The following is a 17,500-nucleotide window of genomic DNA, read 5'->3' on the forward strand; positions in this document are numbered from 1 at the left end:
TCCCAGCTGTAAATTCATATTTCTGTTATTTTTCCTATTCACCCCAATCAAATTTTCCTTCAGATCTTTCGATACTACTATTCCTACACCATTTCTTCCTTTCATATTTGCTCCACTGTAATAAAATTTACCACCCTTGGCTAGTTCTCTTGCCCTATTTCCCTTCCATCTGATCTCCTGCTCACACAGCACTCCAATCTTCCTTCTCTCCATGAAGTCAACCAGCTCTCGCCCTTTTCCAGTCATTGTCCCCACATTCAGAGTTGCTACTCTCATCCTCTCCTCAGATATTTTCCTCTGAGCTTGCCTCTTTAACCCAGCCCGCCCATGACTGGGTAGCCCTTGCCGATTTTTTCGGAGGGATCAAGCGAGGAACGCCCTAGCATTAATTTAATTTTCACAACTTTCATTGGTTTTGGTTTTGGCTGATTTTTCATGGCCGAATGCCTTTCCTCCCGCCAACCCTCCCCCCTATTTACCCGGCACCAAATTGAGGCTGGCTTGCCCCCCTTCAGTGGTTGGGATATATGTATATATATATATATATATATATATATATATATATACATATATACATATGTATATATATATATATATATATATATATATATATATACATATATATATGTATATATGTATACACACACACACATATATATATATATATATATATATATATATATATATGTATATATATATACATATATATATATATATATATATATATATATATATATATATATATTTAAATATATAAACATATATATATATATATACATATATATATATTTAAATATATAAACATATATATATATATATATATATATATATATATATATATATATATATATATATATATATATATGGTTAAATGTGTTTGTCATGAAATGTATGGCAACTGTTTCTTCACCTTTTTAATGCTCATAACATTTTTTTTACACCACTAGAAAATTTTTCAAAAGATTATCTTTTTCCCTATAAGGTTGTTTAATACAATTACAATTAGCCTTATCAAGTTTCTGGAAATACATGAAAAAAAAATCTATAACAAACTTCCTTAGGTATTCTAATTTGGTAAAACTATGAATTTGCAAATTTATTTTAATATATACAACATAAATTCCTATTCTCATACGTTTCTGCATTATTTCGGTTATTTTCTTAATGATGGTTATGGAAAGGTATTAGATTTTTGATAACTTTTATTTAAAGTGGCAGTGAATATTGGTCAAGTTACAAGATTTGTCAACTTCCTTTCCTTATGATTTTAGCTTTTATAGAGACTTAATTGAACCTATATTGTAGCTTTCCATTTCCCTAGTTATATACTAACAATTTAATACAACGGGTTATAAGGTAGGTAAGCATGTTAAAACTGCATTCTTATTACTAAGGTATTAACTATAATATATCAAGTTAAGTGCATCAACAATCCCATGTATGTTTAGTATATCAGTATTATATACAGTAAACTAATTCTTTATGAAAACTGAAATTGAAGAATTGTGTTTGGTCCTCATGAAAGCCATTTGATGTAACAAAGGACTTTTAATATGAAATAGTGAAAAATGGATGATAAGTTTCATAAACTGCAGATCTTGGCTTAGATAAGAATAATCTAAAGAAACATGGCAATATCACTTGAGATTACCAACTTCAAGAAAATATTCAGTCAAAAATTATATTTTCCAAGGGTCCTTTAAAATTTTTTAGAATAAATTAAAGCTTAATTATATTCTATTTTCAATACTGAATTCACATTATACTCTGTACTTCATGAAACTTTTTCAAACTTTTATTTGAAATGATAAAGATTAATTTTACTGTAAGTTCTTAATCCTGTTGTATGTCAAGTTAAAATGAAAATCTAAATTTGAAGAATTCCAAATATCCTGTTTTTTCCTACTAAATTCCGCTGCTATTGCTATTGAAAATACTCATCCATTTTTTATATATCCATATTTCCTAAATACAAAACTTTATATTTATTTGCAATGTCTAACCCATTTGTTTATATAGAGATAACTTCAACTCGAGATGAATGTTAATGATCACCGTACAGACCACATTCCTTTTGCACCGAATTTTGAATTTGGGAAATTGCATCAATGTTTATTTCTCCCAAAGATTGATATATAATCACTTTTATGCAACATTAACCTTTTCGGTATTTACTATTTTCTCTAAAATGTTACTTTCCTCCTATTCAATGTAGATAAATGGCTTAAATTATGGTTATGTAAAACAGCAGTCCTACAGATAGATTTCTAGCTAAGAAATCGTATAGTTTTCGGAATATGTTATAATTAAATACAAGTATAAAAGTAAAAAAGGTCCGGAAATCATAGTTTCTAAACACAATATATAAATATAACATCTAGTGAATTTTTCAATCCCACCAACTTTTCCAGTTAAGACTTAAAATCCCTCCACCTACATCTTCCTCTTCGTACTCATCATCATCCACGTCATCTGTCTCGTCGGTGCTTTCTCCTTCTCCTATACCTCTACTAGACTCTGTTCTTATCCCTAATGGCGCTGAAACTGAACTAATCTCAGAAGTAGATCTGGAAATATTGTCATCAGGACTCATGGTCGAGTCGTCATAGTCATCTCTTTGAAGACTTTCCTTGGCGAGTTTTGCACCATAATCCTGATGGCTATAAGATGAATCACTACGCCCGGTGCTATTCTCTTTGTTGCTTGGATGATCAGAGGAAGAATGATTCTTGGATGACCTGGCGCTACGCTCTTTTTTGAATCCTACAGTTGCCTCAATTTCTCTCATTATATCATCAAGAATAGAAACTAGCTTTTCGTTTTCCCTAATACGACTCTGGTCTTCTTCTGTCAAAGTCTGTTTGACTGGATATCTAGTGTTATCTGTGACTGCTGCTTCAGATGAAGGATTTCGGGGAACATTTCGTTCCCTAGTTGAACCATTATCGTCTCTCTCTGGATGATAGTGAGTTTCATAAGTCCTCCCCCTATTGTAAAATCCAAAGTCTGCCTTCCAGGCGTTACGCGACTCTTCAGTGGATGTTTTTGTTTTGCTACTTGTGTCTTCCTCTCGACCAGAATGGAATGAAGATGACTGAATAGCCAAAGATGGTGTAGGTAATGCATCAACAGCAGCATATTCAGCAATATAGGTTACATCTGGCCCTGAGCCATATTCGTAATCAGGAACGTCTGTGAAGAAGGTATCGCTAACATTAGGTAGATGGTCGTAATACCCATCGGTAGTGTCATAACCATAATCCTCATAGGATGTTGAAGTTGTCTCAGATTCGCTATTTCTGTAATGCTTTACACTAGATGAGGATGAACGTAAAACTTCAGGAGGTGCTATGCCTTGCGATGGAGTTGATTGAGAAACTTGAGAGTGTGTTAGACCCCTTGGTGGAGGATGAGGCTCTACACTGCTTGGCTCTACACTGCTTTCGGCAAGGTCCAATTCTTTGCTGTGACTAGGCTGGAACAACCTACCCGCTCCATATATTTTGTTATCGACTTCTTCTGTTAGGATTTCTTGAAGCCGTGTTTCATATTGGCCTTTTCTGGGGTCAGAATCTGCTTTTACAGCTCCTGCTAAATCGTATGGGTCTGGCCTGTAAAATCAAGAAAATTATATAATCTTCTATACATATGATCATGCATAAAGTTTTCCCTTAAAATAATAATTGCATTAAAAATCGAAGTCTCCTTTATGCATATATTGGTTTACTATGATGCTTAAAAGTCACTTTCTAGAGTTTATTTTTCATATTCAACTAGCTTCAACATTATAAAAAAACATACTAGTGAATAACAGAGGGTGGAATTGTATGACTATTGATATGTAAAATATTTAGCTATAAATCTTTGTTCTTCATGACTCTCGTTGTTCCTTACTTCAAATTATTCAGATGCTACTAGAAGAACAAAAAATACCTTACAGTAAAATGGGTAGCAAATATCAAAACACAATTATAAATCATTGACTAGTTACCAGTAATTTCTTTACGATTTCATAATTATTATATACACTTACAGTTTATCTCCACTAAAAACTTTCTCCTGAAGTTTTTGGATGTCGTGTTTAACGTCAGCCATCATGAGAAGGAGGAAATCGAAAGATCCTGGCTCCCCTTTATCACCTTCAGGGCCCGCTGGTCCTCTGAATCCCCTTGGCCCAGCCTTTCCAGGTGCTCCTGGGGGTCCCTTTGGGAAAAAGATATATTTCAGTTTACATTCCCAGGCTTCAAGAATAATTATTTCTTCCTAAGCAAATCTTATAGTACGATCCCTATATTCTTTTTGTCTCATATTTCTCATTTAAATTTTCAAAGGCTAGACATTATCAGCAGGGGTAAGGGACATAACAGTGTCTTGGAGACCGGCAATACATACATATGATCTGTATTCATTCCCCAGTTCTACCTATTTTCTGACCATGGAGGGAGAGACAATGGCTGATGATGAATCACAAGGCAGACCTATAAGCTTCCCAAAACCCCTCACCCTCGCTCACATGGAGGGTGAGGTTGCAAATTTTTGGCTTGCATTAAGTTTGATCTCCCTACTCAGGGATTTCAGAAGGCTACCAATAGATGTAATATGTAAATCTGCAAAGAGACTTACAACTGGGCCTCGGCGACAGCGGCAGAACTCCCGTTTCCCTCTGGATTTGACGACCGTCCAGGAGTCGAGTGGGTAGTCATCTTCTGTGAGTGGGTCGTCCGCTGGAGCTGGTGTCGTCGTACCCAACGGCCCCCACGACGCCGGTGGATTCCATTCTGGGCCCTCTTCCCCTTTCGGACCTTGCGGACCAGGTGACCCCGCGGGCCCTGGGGATCAAGATAACCACCTGAATTTACTCAAGCTGGCAGCCTCAACAGTACAATGACTTGATCTAAACAGTTTTATTTACATCAATTTTCTATCTAGCTGCTTGCCAAGTCACTACAATCTGATTTTAAAATTGTCCAGAGGAATTTATTACTGGGTAATATTTATATTTATATTATTGACATCACGAATGAAAGATTTATTTTAATACTACTTTCGGCAATAATTACTTATAAGATAACGTTATTTTTTTCAAGAATGTTACTCCTAAAATAGTTTATATAATATTACTTTTGACATTGATATCGTACAGGGTAACCTCAATTCATCAAGAATGTTATTCCCTAAAAAGTTAATGTACTGCTACGTTTGACACTAATCACTTACTATGTAACAATAACTCATCGAAAATGTTAGTCCCTAAAAAGATAATATAATACTACTGTTGACACTAATTATTTACAGGATAACCTCAATTTTTCAAGAATGTTACTCCCTAAAAAGTTCATATAATAACTTTAGACGCTAGTTACTAACAGGATAAAAATAATTTTTCAAGAATGTTACTCCCTAAAAAGTTCATAGAATAATACTTTGGATGCTAATTACTAACAGGATGACCTTCATTTTTCAAGAATGTTACTCCCTAAAAAGTTCATATAATAATATTTTGGATGCTAATTACTTACAGGATAGCCTTAACTTTTCAAGAATGTTACTTCCTAAAATGTTCATACAATAATACTTTCAATGCCAATTACTACCATGATAACCTTAACTTTTCAAGAATGTTACTCCCTAAAAGGGTCATATAATAATACTTTGGATGCTAATTACTTATAGGATAACTTTAACTTTTCAAGAATGTTACTCCCTAAAAAGTTCATACAATAATACTTTGAATGCTAATTACTAACAGGATACCCTTAACTTTTCAAGAATGTTACTCCCTAAAAAGTTCATACAATAATACCTTGAATGCCAATTACTGACAGGATAACCTTAATTTTTCAAGAATTTTACTCCCTAATAAGTTCATATAACAATGCTTTGGATGCTAATTACTACCATGATAACCTTAACTTTTCAAGAATGTACTCCCTAAAAAGTTCATACAATAATACTTTGAATGCTAATTACTACCAGGATGACCTTCATTTTTCAAGAATGTTACTCCCTAAAAAGTTCATATAATAATACTTTGGATGCTAATTCCCTACAGGATAACCTTAACTTTTCAAGAATGTTACTCCCTAAAAAGTTCACATACAGTAATACTAATGTTGACACTCATTACCTATAGGATAGCCTCAATTTTTCAAGAATGTTAGCCTACTCCCTAAAAAAGTGACTACTGATATTTATCTTAATTTAGGTACATTAACGTTATCATATAAAAAGCCTTTTTTTTTTATTGCCTCTAGCTCTGAAAGTAATAAGTCAAGCAGAATTAGAGAAAGGAAGAGTTGATTTTTGCTCTTGATAAATATAACAACATCGATAAACTTACCTGGAAATCCGCGTGGACCGGAGGCACCTGGTGGGCCCGGTGGTCCTTCTGGGCCAGGGGGTCCAGCAGCGAAGCTGTATAATCTGACAGCTGTGCTGAGAGCAACTATCTGTTGGGGAGATCGTAATTGTTTCCATTGTGTCGATAAGCGTATAATGTATAACAGAAAACAGAAAATCGTTTATCAGTATCTGTATGTTTTGTAGTAATTTTCATTGATACATATGTGTGTATATATATATATATATATATATATATATATATATATATATATATATATATATATGTATATATATACATTAAAATACACAATTTTCCGTGCATTTATGATGAATAAAATAACCTACAGTGTATGAAAAATGAAATTTATTTAGCTTTCGAAGGGACCATCTCCCTTCCTCCTAAGAGGAAAGGAGATGGTCCCTTCGAAAGCTAAATAAATTTAATTTTTCATACATTATGGGTTATATATATATATATATATATATATATATATATATATATATATATATATATATACATATATATATATATATATATGTATATAAATGTATATACATAAATTTATATGTGTATATATATATACATATATATATATATACATATATATATATATATATATATATGTATATATATAAAATATATATATATATATATATATATATATATATATATATATATATATATATATATGTGTGTGTGTGTGTGTACAGTATATATATGTGTATATATATACATGTATATATATTTATACTATATATATATATATATATATATATATGTATGTATGTGTGTATATATATATATATATATATATATATATATATATATATATATATATATATTTCATATATATGTATATATATACATATATACATATACTATACATACATATATATATATATATATATATATATATATATATATATATATATATATATACATACATAAATCGTCTTCAGGCATCAACGTTCTATCCGGCAATTTTCATGAAATGATAAAGCACATGTGGCATCAATTATTTTGAAACAATAATTTTCAGGTTTCCTGTATCCTTTCTTGTTTTCTATATTAGTTTAAAAAAAAAAAAAGGGGATTTGTTACTGTGCTGCTCCAATTATTCAACTCTTGTCTACAGCTGTATCAAACTATAAATAATGGTTTTTCGTCAGGGCATCTCCACTAAGATATCATTATTCTTATATGAGAGCAATGCGTCCATACTACTGAAAATTAAAAGACATATGAAAATGAAAAAACAGCAAATATGGAAATTAGAATATTTTTTTCTGCTCAAGATCTTTGGGACTACAATTGGAATTTTGAAACTTAATTAAAGATGCAAATGTCTTGAGTGGCGTTTTCATAAAGATTTAACTTTTGTGCAAAACATCGTCAAATTCTTATATTTGCCGTTCTTAAGATTTAGATTTCTTCTAATTTTGTTTTTCATGAATAAATTGCCATTACATAATGATAAGGATTTCATAGGTAATCGACCCATAAGTTTCGAAATCAGTATATCTCAAAATTAACAGCTTCCATTGTGAAAGTCCAAAATAAAATTATCTTTTTTTTTCTCTCTCTTTTGATTTTGTCTTCAGATTATATCCTCTGAGACTGTACTCAGTTTCGAATATTGTGCTGAAAAGTATTTGAATAATAGTAATAACAAACCTGTTATCTATACTATGATGAATCATAATCTATTGATTTACTTCATAGACATTAAGAGTAAGTAAGAGGGTGATTTTAATATGCGAGATATCCTTTTATGATTAATTTTCCTTCGTTATTAAAAGCAAATTTCAATTTACATCAAGACAATTTCCATAAACACTAGATACGATGTCGCTAAAAATAATCTAGATTAGCATAAAAAAGATGCTCGCAATTCTATAGACATGGAAAACTCAATATGTGTTTTATTCAATAGATATTAAAGGTATTATCAGATTTGTATCAATACCCAATTACTTTATATTTAGTCGGGAAAGTGTTCCGTAAACTTTAGTTCCTTATCATCCCGAAAGCGATGAAGGTTTAAACTTACTCTTTCCTCCAGGCTTTTGATCTTATTTTCCAAGTTTCCCACGGAGGCGCATGAAGCAGAGCAACGTCGACTAGAGCCATGAAGTTCAGAGGGCCCTAGCAGAGGTACCGATTTACTCATCGCATGCTTCGTTCCTCCTTCAGGTACGCGCCATTGATCAGGAGACGCCATGGCACCTCCTTCACTCTCGAGCTCGCAGGTGCTGTTATCCTCACGAAGTCTATAACCTGTGGGAATATAGAAGCTTTAAGAAGGATTCAATCTGTGGGGATTTAGAGGCTCTATGAAAGTCTTCCTCTGTTGCGATATAAGGGCTTTATGAAAGACTTACCCAGGAGGAATATAGAGGCTATATGGAGGACTCCCCCAGTGGAGATATTGAGATTTTACGATGGATTCCCTTTGTGCGGATAATGGACTATGAAGGTCTCCCCAATGTCCTCAGAAATAACCGAAATTTTATTATTATTATTTTTATTATTATTGTTATTATTATTATTATTATTATTATTATTATTCGTTAAAGATAATGATTGCCCAAGTAGCACTGATTTTATATACTATCTTCTTGATAGCTCTGGTGATCTTTTCTGGATTACTGCATTCCGACAGTAATTGAGCAAAAGTCATTCTTCATGGCTGGGTAGACAAATTCTGGACAGGTCACGAATCGGGTATTCAATATAAAATTTGTCAATTTAGTTAAAAGGAAACAGTTTACAGCCTTTCTCAGGCTGGCGTGGAATGGCTGAAATGATGCTGGCAACGTCCTTAAACATGGTAATACTGGCTCATGGAGAGAGGCGGTAAATTTACATTGGATTTCTCCCGCTGTAAAAGGAGAGCTTCAGTGATCTTAAGTATTCTGCTGTCAAGAGCATAGCGGATGATCTTAGTGCTCTTGCCGATTTCCTCACACTTAATACTGTGTTTGTGAATCTGAAGAGTGTGTGCTCTTATTGCCCCTTGCTGGACATGGCAAGACAGTTTCCTAGACAGTCGCATAGTGGTCATTCTTATGTAACGTACAGAGTATCCTGGAACAGGGCATAGATAGGAATAAACCACATTAGACTACTTTAGGGGTCTCATCTTCTGGGCATACGTGGTTTCTGGCAATGTCTCTCAGAGCCTTTTCATCCTTCTGGTAGTCCTTGTACATGATTCCTTTGGAGTAGGGGCTGATGGTAGTGCCAGTATCCTCTGCCCATTGATTATCCTGATACCATGTGTCCATGGCTAGCTTGATTTCGCAATTTACTTGGTTATTTGAATAGCCATTGTTTACAAGGACCTGGGTAATGTAGTCGAATGATACTAGTGATAATAATAATAAAATTGTCTAACTAATTATCAAACTAACTAAGAATTATAAACTGAAGATCATTCAAACATATACATCAACAACTTCCCATACAGAGGAAGAAATAGAAACGTTATATGAAAATCTAGAAATATATTATCATCTCCTCCTACGCCTATTAACGCAAATGGCCAGTCGTCTCTATCTTGAGCTTTTAACTCAATACTTCTCCATTCATCATCTCTCTTCCAACTCTTCTAGTCCTTATGGAGCCCAGCTGAACATTTGGTGAACTAATCTCTCTTGGGGAGCACGAAGAGCATGCCCAAACAATCCCCATCTACCTCTCATCATAATCTCATCCACATATGGCACTCGAGTAATCTCTCCTATAGTTTCATTCCGAAACCTGTCCTGTCATTCAACTCCCAATATCTCTTTGATGGTTTTGTTCTCAAATCTACTAAATCTATTGGAGATTGTTTCATTGTCATACCATGACTCATGTCCATACAGTAACACCGATCTCATTAAACTGACATATAATCAGATTTTTATATGTAATTTCAGGCGATTTGATTTCCAAATTTTACTTAACCTAGCCATTGTCTGATTTTTTTTTCTATCTTTCACTAAACTCTAATTTTAAAGACCTTGTATTGGAGATCATAGTTCTCAAATACTTAAATGATTCCACCTCATTAATCTTTTCTCCTTCCGATGATATTTCATCTTCCATTGATACTCCGTTCTCATCATCTCTGTCTTTCTTCTATTGATCTTCAGCCTAACCTCGTGTGAAGTTTCATGCATTCTGGTAAGCAAGCATTGCAAATCCTGTGGTTTTATGCTAACAAGGACAGCATCATCGGCATATTCTAGGTCTGCTAAATTCCTATCACCAATCCTGTAGTGAGACCCCATACCTCTTAAATTATTCCTAAGCATGCCTAGAGGAAGTTCTTAAGAATTTAGATTTGGAAAATGTAGAAATTGACATTAATGGGGAATGCCTTAACAACTTAAGATTTACATATGACATTATTGTGTATAGTGATTCATGGCAGTAATTACAAAAAAGGATAGAAGATTTGAATAGAGAAAGCAGAAATGTAGGATCGAAAGTGAAAATGAGTAAAACTAAGATAACGTTTAATGAAAATACAGTGACAACAAATAAGAGTTATGGACAAACCTCTAGAGATGGTTAATGAATGTATGTACTTAGAACAGTCAGAAAGAGATTCCCCAGGACACGAAATCGAAATTAAAAGAGAGATAAGCATGGGAATGAGAACATTTGGTAAAAAAAAAAAAAGGAGATTACGAAAGATAAAATGCCACTTTCTCTCAAAAATGTATTTAATGAGATGGTCCTACAGTGTTAGGTATCAGAAACTTGGAGCCTTACTAATGTCTTAAAACATAAGCTAGTTGCAACTCAAAAAACAATGGAAAAACAATAAGAGACAGAAAAGGAGCAACATGGATACGAAAGTAAACTAAAGTAGAGGATATTCTAACAACATGTAAGGAAAAAATGGACTTGTGCAGGATATATAATGAGAATGAAAGACAACAGATGGACATTAGGGATAACAACAGGGGAAGGAAGAGAAGACGATGAACTGACGAACTAAGAAAGTTTGCGAGTGTGGACTAGCATACAAAGACCTTATACAGACGCAAGTGGAAGGACATGCCTGAGGCCATTGTTTTGAAGTGGACTAGTAACGGCTGATGATGATGATGATGATGATGATGATGGTGATGATACGCACACACACACACACAAACACACACACACACACACACACACACATATATATATATATATATATATATATATATATATATATATATATATATATATATATTGTATGTGTGCACATTGTGTCTATGCGTATGCCTATAAGTTTGTTCATGTTTAAGCGTTGATATGAAAATATCATTGATATTTTTAACCTGATTAAAAAGGCCTTGATAAGAGCCTCTTGCCCATGAGACGCGATAGGCTGGCATCCCAATCCAGGACAGCAGTGTCATCTGATATTGGGCTGGCTCCATTATTTAATCAATTAATCAGTAAATAATAATAATAATAATAATAATAATAATAATAATAATAATAATAATAATAATAATAATAATAATAATAATAGTAATAATAATGACAAGAGAGTAAACAAGAAGGAAGGAAGTAGAGAAGGGTACGATATCCGTAACAACAACAAATTTAAATCTATTAAAAGCAATTTCCAAACATAGTAAGACATTACCTGCAGAAATATGTCATTTGTAATACGGAGGACTGGAAAATATCTGAGAATCCTTCCATCAGTACTATTCTAATATAATGGAATCTACGAAAGGGCCATACTTCATTATAATGAAACGACCTTCTTCTAAGTGAGAGATCTTCATTATTTGTCTAACTGGGCAAAAGGCTCCAAAGTACGTCTTAGAAAGGCCATGTTTATTGCTTTTTAGGTCTCTTCCCTCTTTGGCAATTTTGTGAGAGAAGTGTCTGGTACTTTTTTTTTCGGCCGGAGATTCTATTTTCTTTAAACTGTTTCTTTCAAAAACAAGAAAGTCTACATGTTTTTTTTTAATTCCCTTTATGAATAATACATGGCATGAGAATTTCCATTTTTTTTTTATTGCAACTATAAAAGATAGTTGGAGGGAATCCGTAGGGTTTTTATCGTACTCTCATTCTGATCAGGGTTAAATACGAATGAATTCAATTTCAACTAAGATATAAAGACTGAAATTTAAATTTGCTCTGACGATTAAATGTAAAGCTTCCATTTTCGTTAAAAATGTAAAAGAAAAAAAAAATAGTAATATTGCCAAACATTTTCTAACTACTTCTATTATCAAAGAGTCATGATATAAAAAATATAAGTTTTAATCCAACAGGAATGATTCTCATATGAGTAAAATTATCATTATTAATGTTTTTATATAAATTTACATGATTATTGGCTCTCCAGCTATAAATGTTCGTTTGATTTCTCATTAAGATGAAGGACCTGCAGAATTACCATTGCAATAAAAAGAAATGATACGGTTTCTGTAGTGACACTTTACCGAAAGCTCTCATGTTTTCTGTGTTTGGAAATGTTATAACATTTTATAGCATCAATTAGGATAGCACAAAACATTAAGGTGGGTTGTCTATTCTCTAGATGATAAATTGTCTATTCCTAAAATTTGAATTTATCATTTTTTATAAATCATAATAGCTCGTATGCATCCATAAAAATGCTTGTGATTGACTTACTTTAACCCAAATATGTTTTCATAGACTTATTACTACTGATAATTTTTCCATAATATTATTAATAAAGAATTAGAAAGTGGTAAACCAAAATTATTTGCTTTTGAGAAACCCCTTCGGCTTTACTATATTAATAAAGAATTAGAAAATGGTAAACGGAAATTTTTTTTTTTTTTTTTGAGTAATCAAGTTTTACAACACGTTACTGTTTTTATAGAAAATTAGAAAATAGTAGGCCTACACAAAAATCAATTGTTTTTAATATCCCTTTTTTCCTTTACTATATTAATAAAGAATTACAAAATGACCAACAAAAACTATTTGCTTTTAAGTATCTCTTCTTCCTTTATTATATTAATAAAGAATTAAAAAATGGTAAAAAAAAGTTACTTATTTGAGAAATCACTTGTGACTAGTTTTCCGCTCTTATATCTCGCTCCTACAATGGTGAAAAAGTTCAGTGGAAACAGTGTTTATAATAAGAGGCTTTTACAAAATGATATATTTGAGCACAAAATACTTAATTAGCAAAGACATCTATTAGTGGTCAGTTACTCAAGATTCACTGTGGCTTGTACTTATAGGTTAATTACCACTAAATACCCAAAACATAAGACTTTGTAAATTTCTCTATCTTGAAAAAAAATGCAGGTAAAACAAATTGTACAAAAACATCTCGTACAGTTAGTTCTCATACAATTCGTTAATAGATGATCTTTATTATTATTATTATTATTATCAGTAGTAGTAGTAGTAGTAGTAGTAGTAGTAGTTGTTGTTGTTGTTGTTGTAGTAGTAGTAGTAGTAGTAGTAGTAGTAGTAGTATTTAAACTACAACCCTAATTGGAAAAACATGATCCTATAAGGAAATAAATCAACTTTATATCAGAAGTAAAGAATAAAGAATATAGAATATCATAAACACCAGACCTCCAGTGACTTTAAGCTGTTTGTTGATGTGTTTGAATGTCAAGTCTGTAGCAACTTCATTGAAGGCACCAGCTGATTCTTTTATCACAAAATTTCCAGCACGGAATTCTTCATACACTGCTGGTACGGTCTTGTCAAGTTTAAACATATCGATGAAATAGACTACCCCCCTTGAATAGTTTGTGTGATCATATGCCATCATGAGCGTCATCATTTCCTTAAATGTAGACAACCGCAGTGACCAATCGCCTTCCCTGTCTGCTTAAATAAACAGGAGTAGAACCTCTACCATGTCTAGGAACTGTTTCCAGAACATGAATGTAGAATTGCATGAGTTCAACTCAACGAGCTCATTAAGAACTTGAGTAATGAAGTCTACGATTGGTTATGTAAATTTTGCTTGATCTTTGGCTTCAAAAGTTTTAGCACTGAAAGTAGTGCCGTCCTTAACTTGTTCTAAGCTGTGTTTGCGATTCCTTATTGGCACACACAATTCGATCCCAAGATTTTACTCTGCTTGAATTTCTGAGCCACACACTCACTGAAAACTCCAGCCTCAATCCATATATCTGTCAGACCAGATTGAGCAAAGTGCCTGCCAAGAACCTGCAGGTAATTAATTTATTGCAATAAACAAGATCTTTTGCTTTGTGATAGAGTGCTTGATCCAGGTCGATCATTGTTGTTCTTTGACCCTGCTTTGTTGCAATGACTTTACTCCTCAGAAGGAATATCATCATAGTGCCAAGGCTGTGTGCTGGTGTTGAAATCATTGGGAGTCATCCCGATGTGGTTACTTCAGCTGAGCTTTTTCCTACAACCTGATTGAAACCTGTCTATGAAGGGATGGTCTGAATAACTGAAGCCTCCATACAGCTGGTTACCCATGCAAGATCCATCCTCTTGCACTCCAATGATCAAGTTGGGGGACAAGCTAGGCTGTTCATAGTGACTGTGTCAGCAAATTTTGTGGATCATGCTGTGCAAGAGCATGGGCAATTGCTAGCTGATGCAACTCTGTGGGAACTTGCTGAATAAGTGTATTTCTCGCAATCACTGTCTTTTCTGACTGATGGATTTGATGGTCCTCGCTTGAGACAGCCATCTTTGTAACGTATAGAGTCCCTTTACGATCCAAGGTCTCTTCTAACATGTCAAAGTTGTCAGCTGCGAACTGAATGAAATGGCCAGGTACCGGGCTCTAGGGGATGAGGGTGTGGTAATTTTCCTGGAGTAATGAAAGCCCGACTCTGCAAGTGATGAGTCGATTCTGTTGACAATGGGATAGCTTATGCTGTCTCCGCAATCATGTAAGTAATTTACTTGTTGTTTTGATCTTGTCATGTGGTGGACGAGAAGACCTGTTCTAATGTCTTTTGGTATGTTCTTTCTCCGTAACGTGTTTGCCTAGTATTTTGCATGGCAGCAGATCGATTCTAGGCCGGGAACGTGAGTTTAAGCTTTTTACTGGGGAGGCCACTGTTGTGGTTGGGCATCACATTGGGGTCTTGGGCTTGCCCGACTGACGTTCTGGTGAATATCTATTCTGATGAAACTTGAAGCGAAATCAGACCCATTTAACGACACATTGATGACTATGTTCTATTCCATATTTAGGATTCTCATGACTTCCAAGATTCATGTCGTCATGTGCATTAATTACTGAATTGGTAGTAGGCTTGTCCTCCAAGATCAATTTGATAAGGGGATACACACTGATCTGCTGCTTCAGTGTTAAAGTTATTACACCCTTGATGTCAAGCTGCATTTTTCAGATCAGCTTTCCGCTTGGTGGCGACAATATGCAAACAATACAGGAAGTAAGACTTGTGGTCAATATCATCATGTTCATCGGAAATGGTTCCCTGATGATCTCTTCCTCCTAGTGCCACTATAGCCTCTATAGTAGTTTGTGCAGGAATCAAGAGCTGTGGTTGGTTGGTTGCTTTTTTGTTGCTTCCGGAATAAAGCCTGGTTTTTATAATGCTTCTGCAGCGTCTGTTTCAATGTAAGGGTCTGAGTGGAGGGATTGACAACACCAGGCATTTTCTGTAGAAAAACTCACCTTCGAACTACAAGATTCATGCTATAAAGATTCCCATGCTCAATGCCCTTGCAATGTTGTATGTGCCTTTTTGGCCACACAGGCCAAAATCCTCATTCATCGAAATTTCTAGAAAATTAACGGGTAATGTTGGGTAATCGTGTCCTAGTCTGTGTACAGTTCAGTCAAAGCCCATTTTTGGTATCATTTTGAAGCATATTAACTTGAAATGTTTCTGGTAAATTGTTTTTATGTACAGTATATAGGATAATTCTTCTACAAGAATTTGGATAAAATGTGTCTCACGAAAGCTGAAAAGAAAGTGACTTTTTGGTAAAATATTTTAGTTTTTTGTTATAGATCAAAGCGAGTGCATGGGATTACCAATCATCATATGCAGCACCATGTTGCATAATACTCTGGTCACTTTGGTACCAAATGCAGCTACCTGGGCCAAATAGAAGTCTCTATAGGAAATAGAATTATTTTTAAAATACCACGAATCAGCCACTTAAACTATAAAATTAGTCGTGGTATGGTTACGCACACTTCTACAGGATGACAACTGGCTATTTCCTATGCTCATAGGTACCCTCTATGGGAAAAAATAGATTTCAGGTATACGAATTGAAGTGCAAATATGTTACTTTTTTCAAAATGGGTTATGCTCTAATATGAATGATATGAATAATATATATGTAATATATGAACTATACAGGAATTATTTCTTCAATTGCAAAGGTGCAGTATTTTGGGGAGGTATTACAGAAACGTTTCTCAGATCGTATCAATATATGGTCACTAGCATGCAAGAGGATAGCGATAATAGTGATACTGAATACATATCTATTGAGGCAATGTATGATTTCAAATCATCTCTAGAAGGCGAAGTAACGCATGTAGCCCTATTACTTTGGTAAAAAATAAAAAAAAAAGTAGAAATAATTTCTCTGACCTATCTACTGACAACTGAGACTTTGAAAGAAAGTGAAGGAGCACCTCTAGAGTTGCTGAAAAACTTTAGTATTCTCTTTGGTGGACCAAATTCACAAAGAGATTCGGATTCAGTACAATGCAGAGTAATTTCCCAGTCTGGATGCTCTTCTCAATGTGAAACATGGTGTGCAGAAGCCAGTTAAGCATATTCTGACTGCAATGGCTTTGAGGTCACTCACATGAAGCCAGAAAATCGTAACTATATTCAATAAGTTTGGTTCTTGCCCAAATTACCATGCTGTGGAGGAACTTGAAACAAAACTCTTATATAAAGTAATCAAAAGATAGTTGACATGTCCATGTGGTTCAGCATATGACAATTATGATGAGAAACAGCATAAGCCTGTCTTACCAAAGCTGGGAAAATAATGAAAGGAGGACATTGGGTGTTCCAAATACAGAGACTGTTTCATGAAGGAAAAATTCACATGGACAGTTTCTCTTACAAAGATATACATACATTCCAGGGGCTTTTTGAACTTGTCTGGACGTGCCAGGAAACTTCATTTACTATAGCTGACAGCATATACTTTTGAAATAGAAGACACTCC

General features: G+C 33.9%; 2 protein-coding genes across 2 annotated transcripts in view; both read right to left on the reverse strand.

Moving 5' to 3' along the window:
* The window catches only part of LOC137655361 (craniofacial development protein 2-like), a 327-nt gene extending 81 nt beyond the window's left edge, over window positions 1-246 (reverse strand). Inside the window, exon 1 of the mRNA XM_068389254.1 lies at window positions 1-246. This exon is cut by the window's left edge and continues 81 nt beyond it. Coding sequence (XP_068245355.1) covers window positions 1-246 — 246 coding nt within the window.
* A 938-nt stretch (window positions 247-1,184) lies between these two features.
* Window positions 1,185-17,500, reverse strand: part of LOC137655772 (uncharacterized) — a 53,755-nt gene continuing 37,439 nt past the window's right edge. Inside the window, exons 6-10 of the mRNA XM_068389906.1 lie at window positions 8,394-8,620; window positions 6,341-6,449; window positions 4,624-4,829; window positions 4,034-4,203; window positions 1,185-3,611 (exon numbers count right to left, since the gene is read on the reverse strand). Coding sequence (XP_068246007.1) covers window positions 2,390-3,611; window positions 4,034-4,203; window positions 4,624-4,829; window positions 6,341-6,449; window positions 8,394-8,620 — 1,934 coding nt within the window. The 3' untranslated portion in view covers window positions 1,185-2,389. The remainder of the gene's footprint in view (window positions 3,612-4,033; window positions 4,204-4,623; window positions 4,830-6,340; window positions 6,450-8,393; window positions 8,621-17,500) is intronic.

The sequence above is a fragment of the Palaemon carinicauda genome, chromosome 16 (genome assembly GCF_036898095.1).
Source record: "Palaemon carinicauda isolate YSFRI2023 chromosome 16, ASM3689809v2, whole genome shotgun sequence".
NCBI classification, from domain to species: Eukaryota; Metazoa; Arthropoda; class Malacostraca; order Decapoda; family Palaemonidae; genus Palaemon; species Palaemon carinicauda.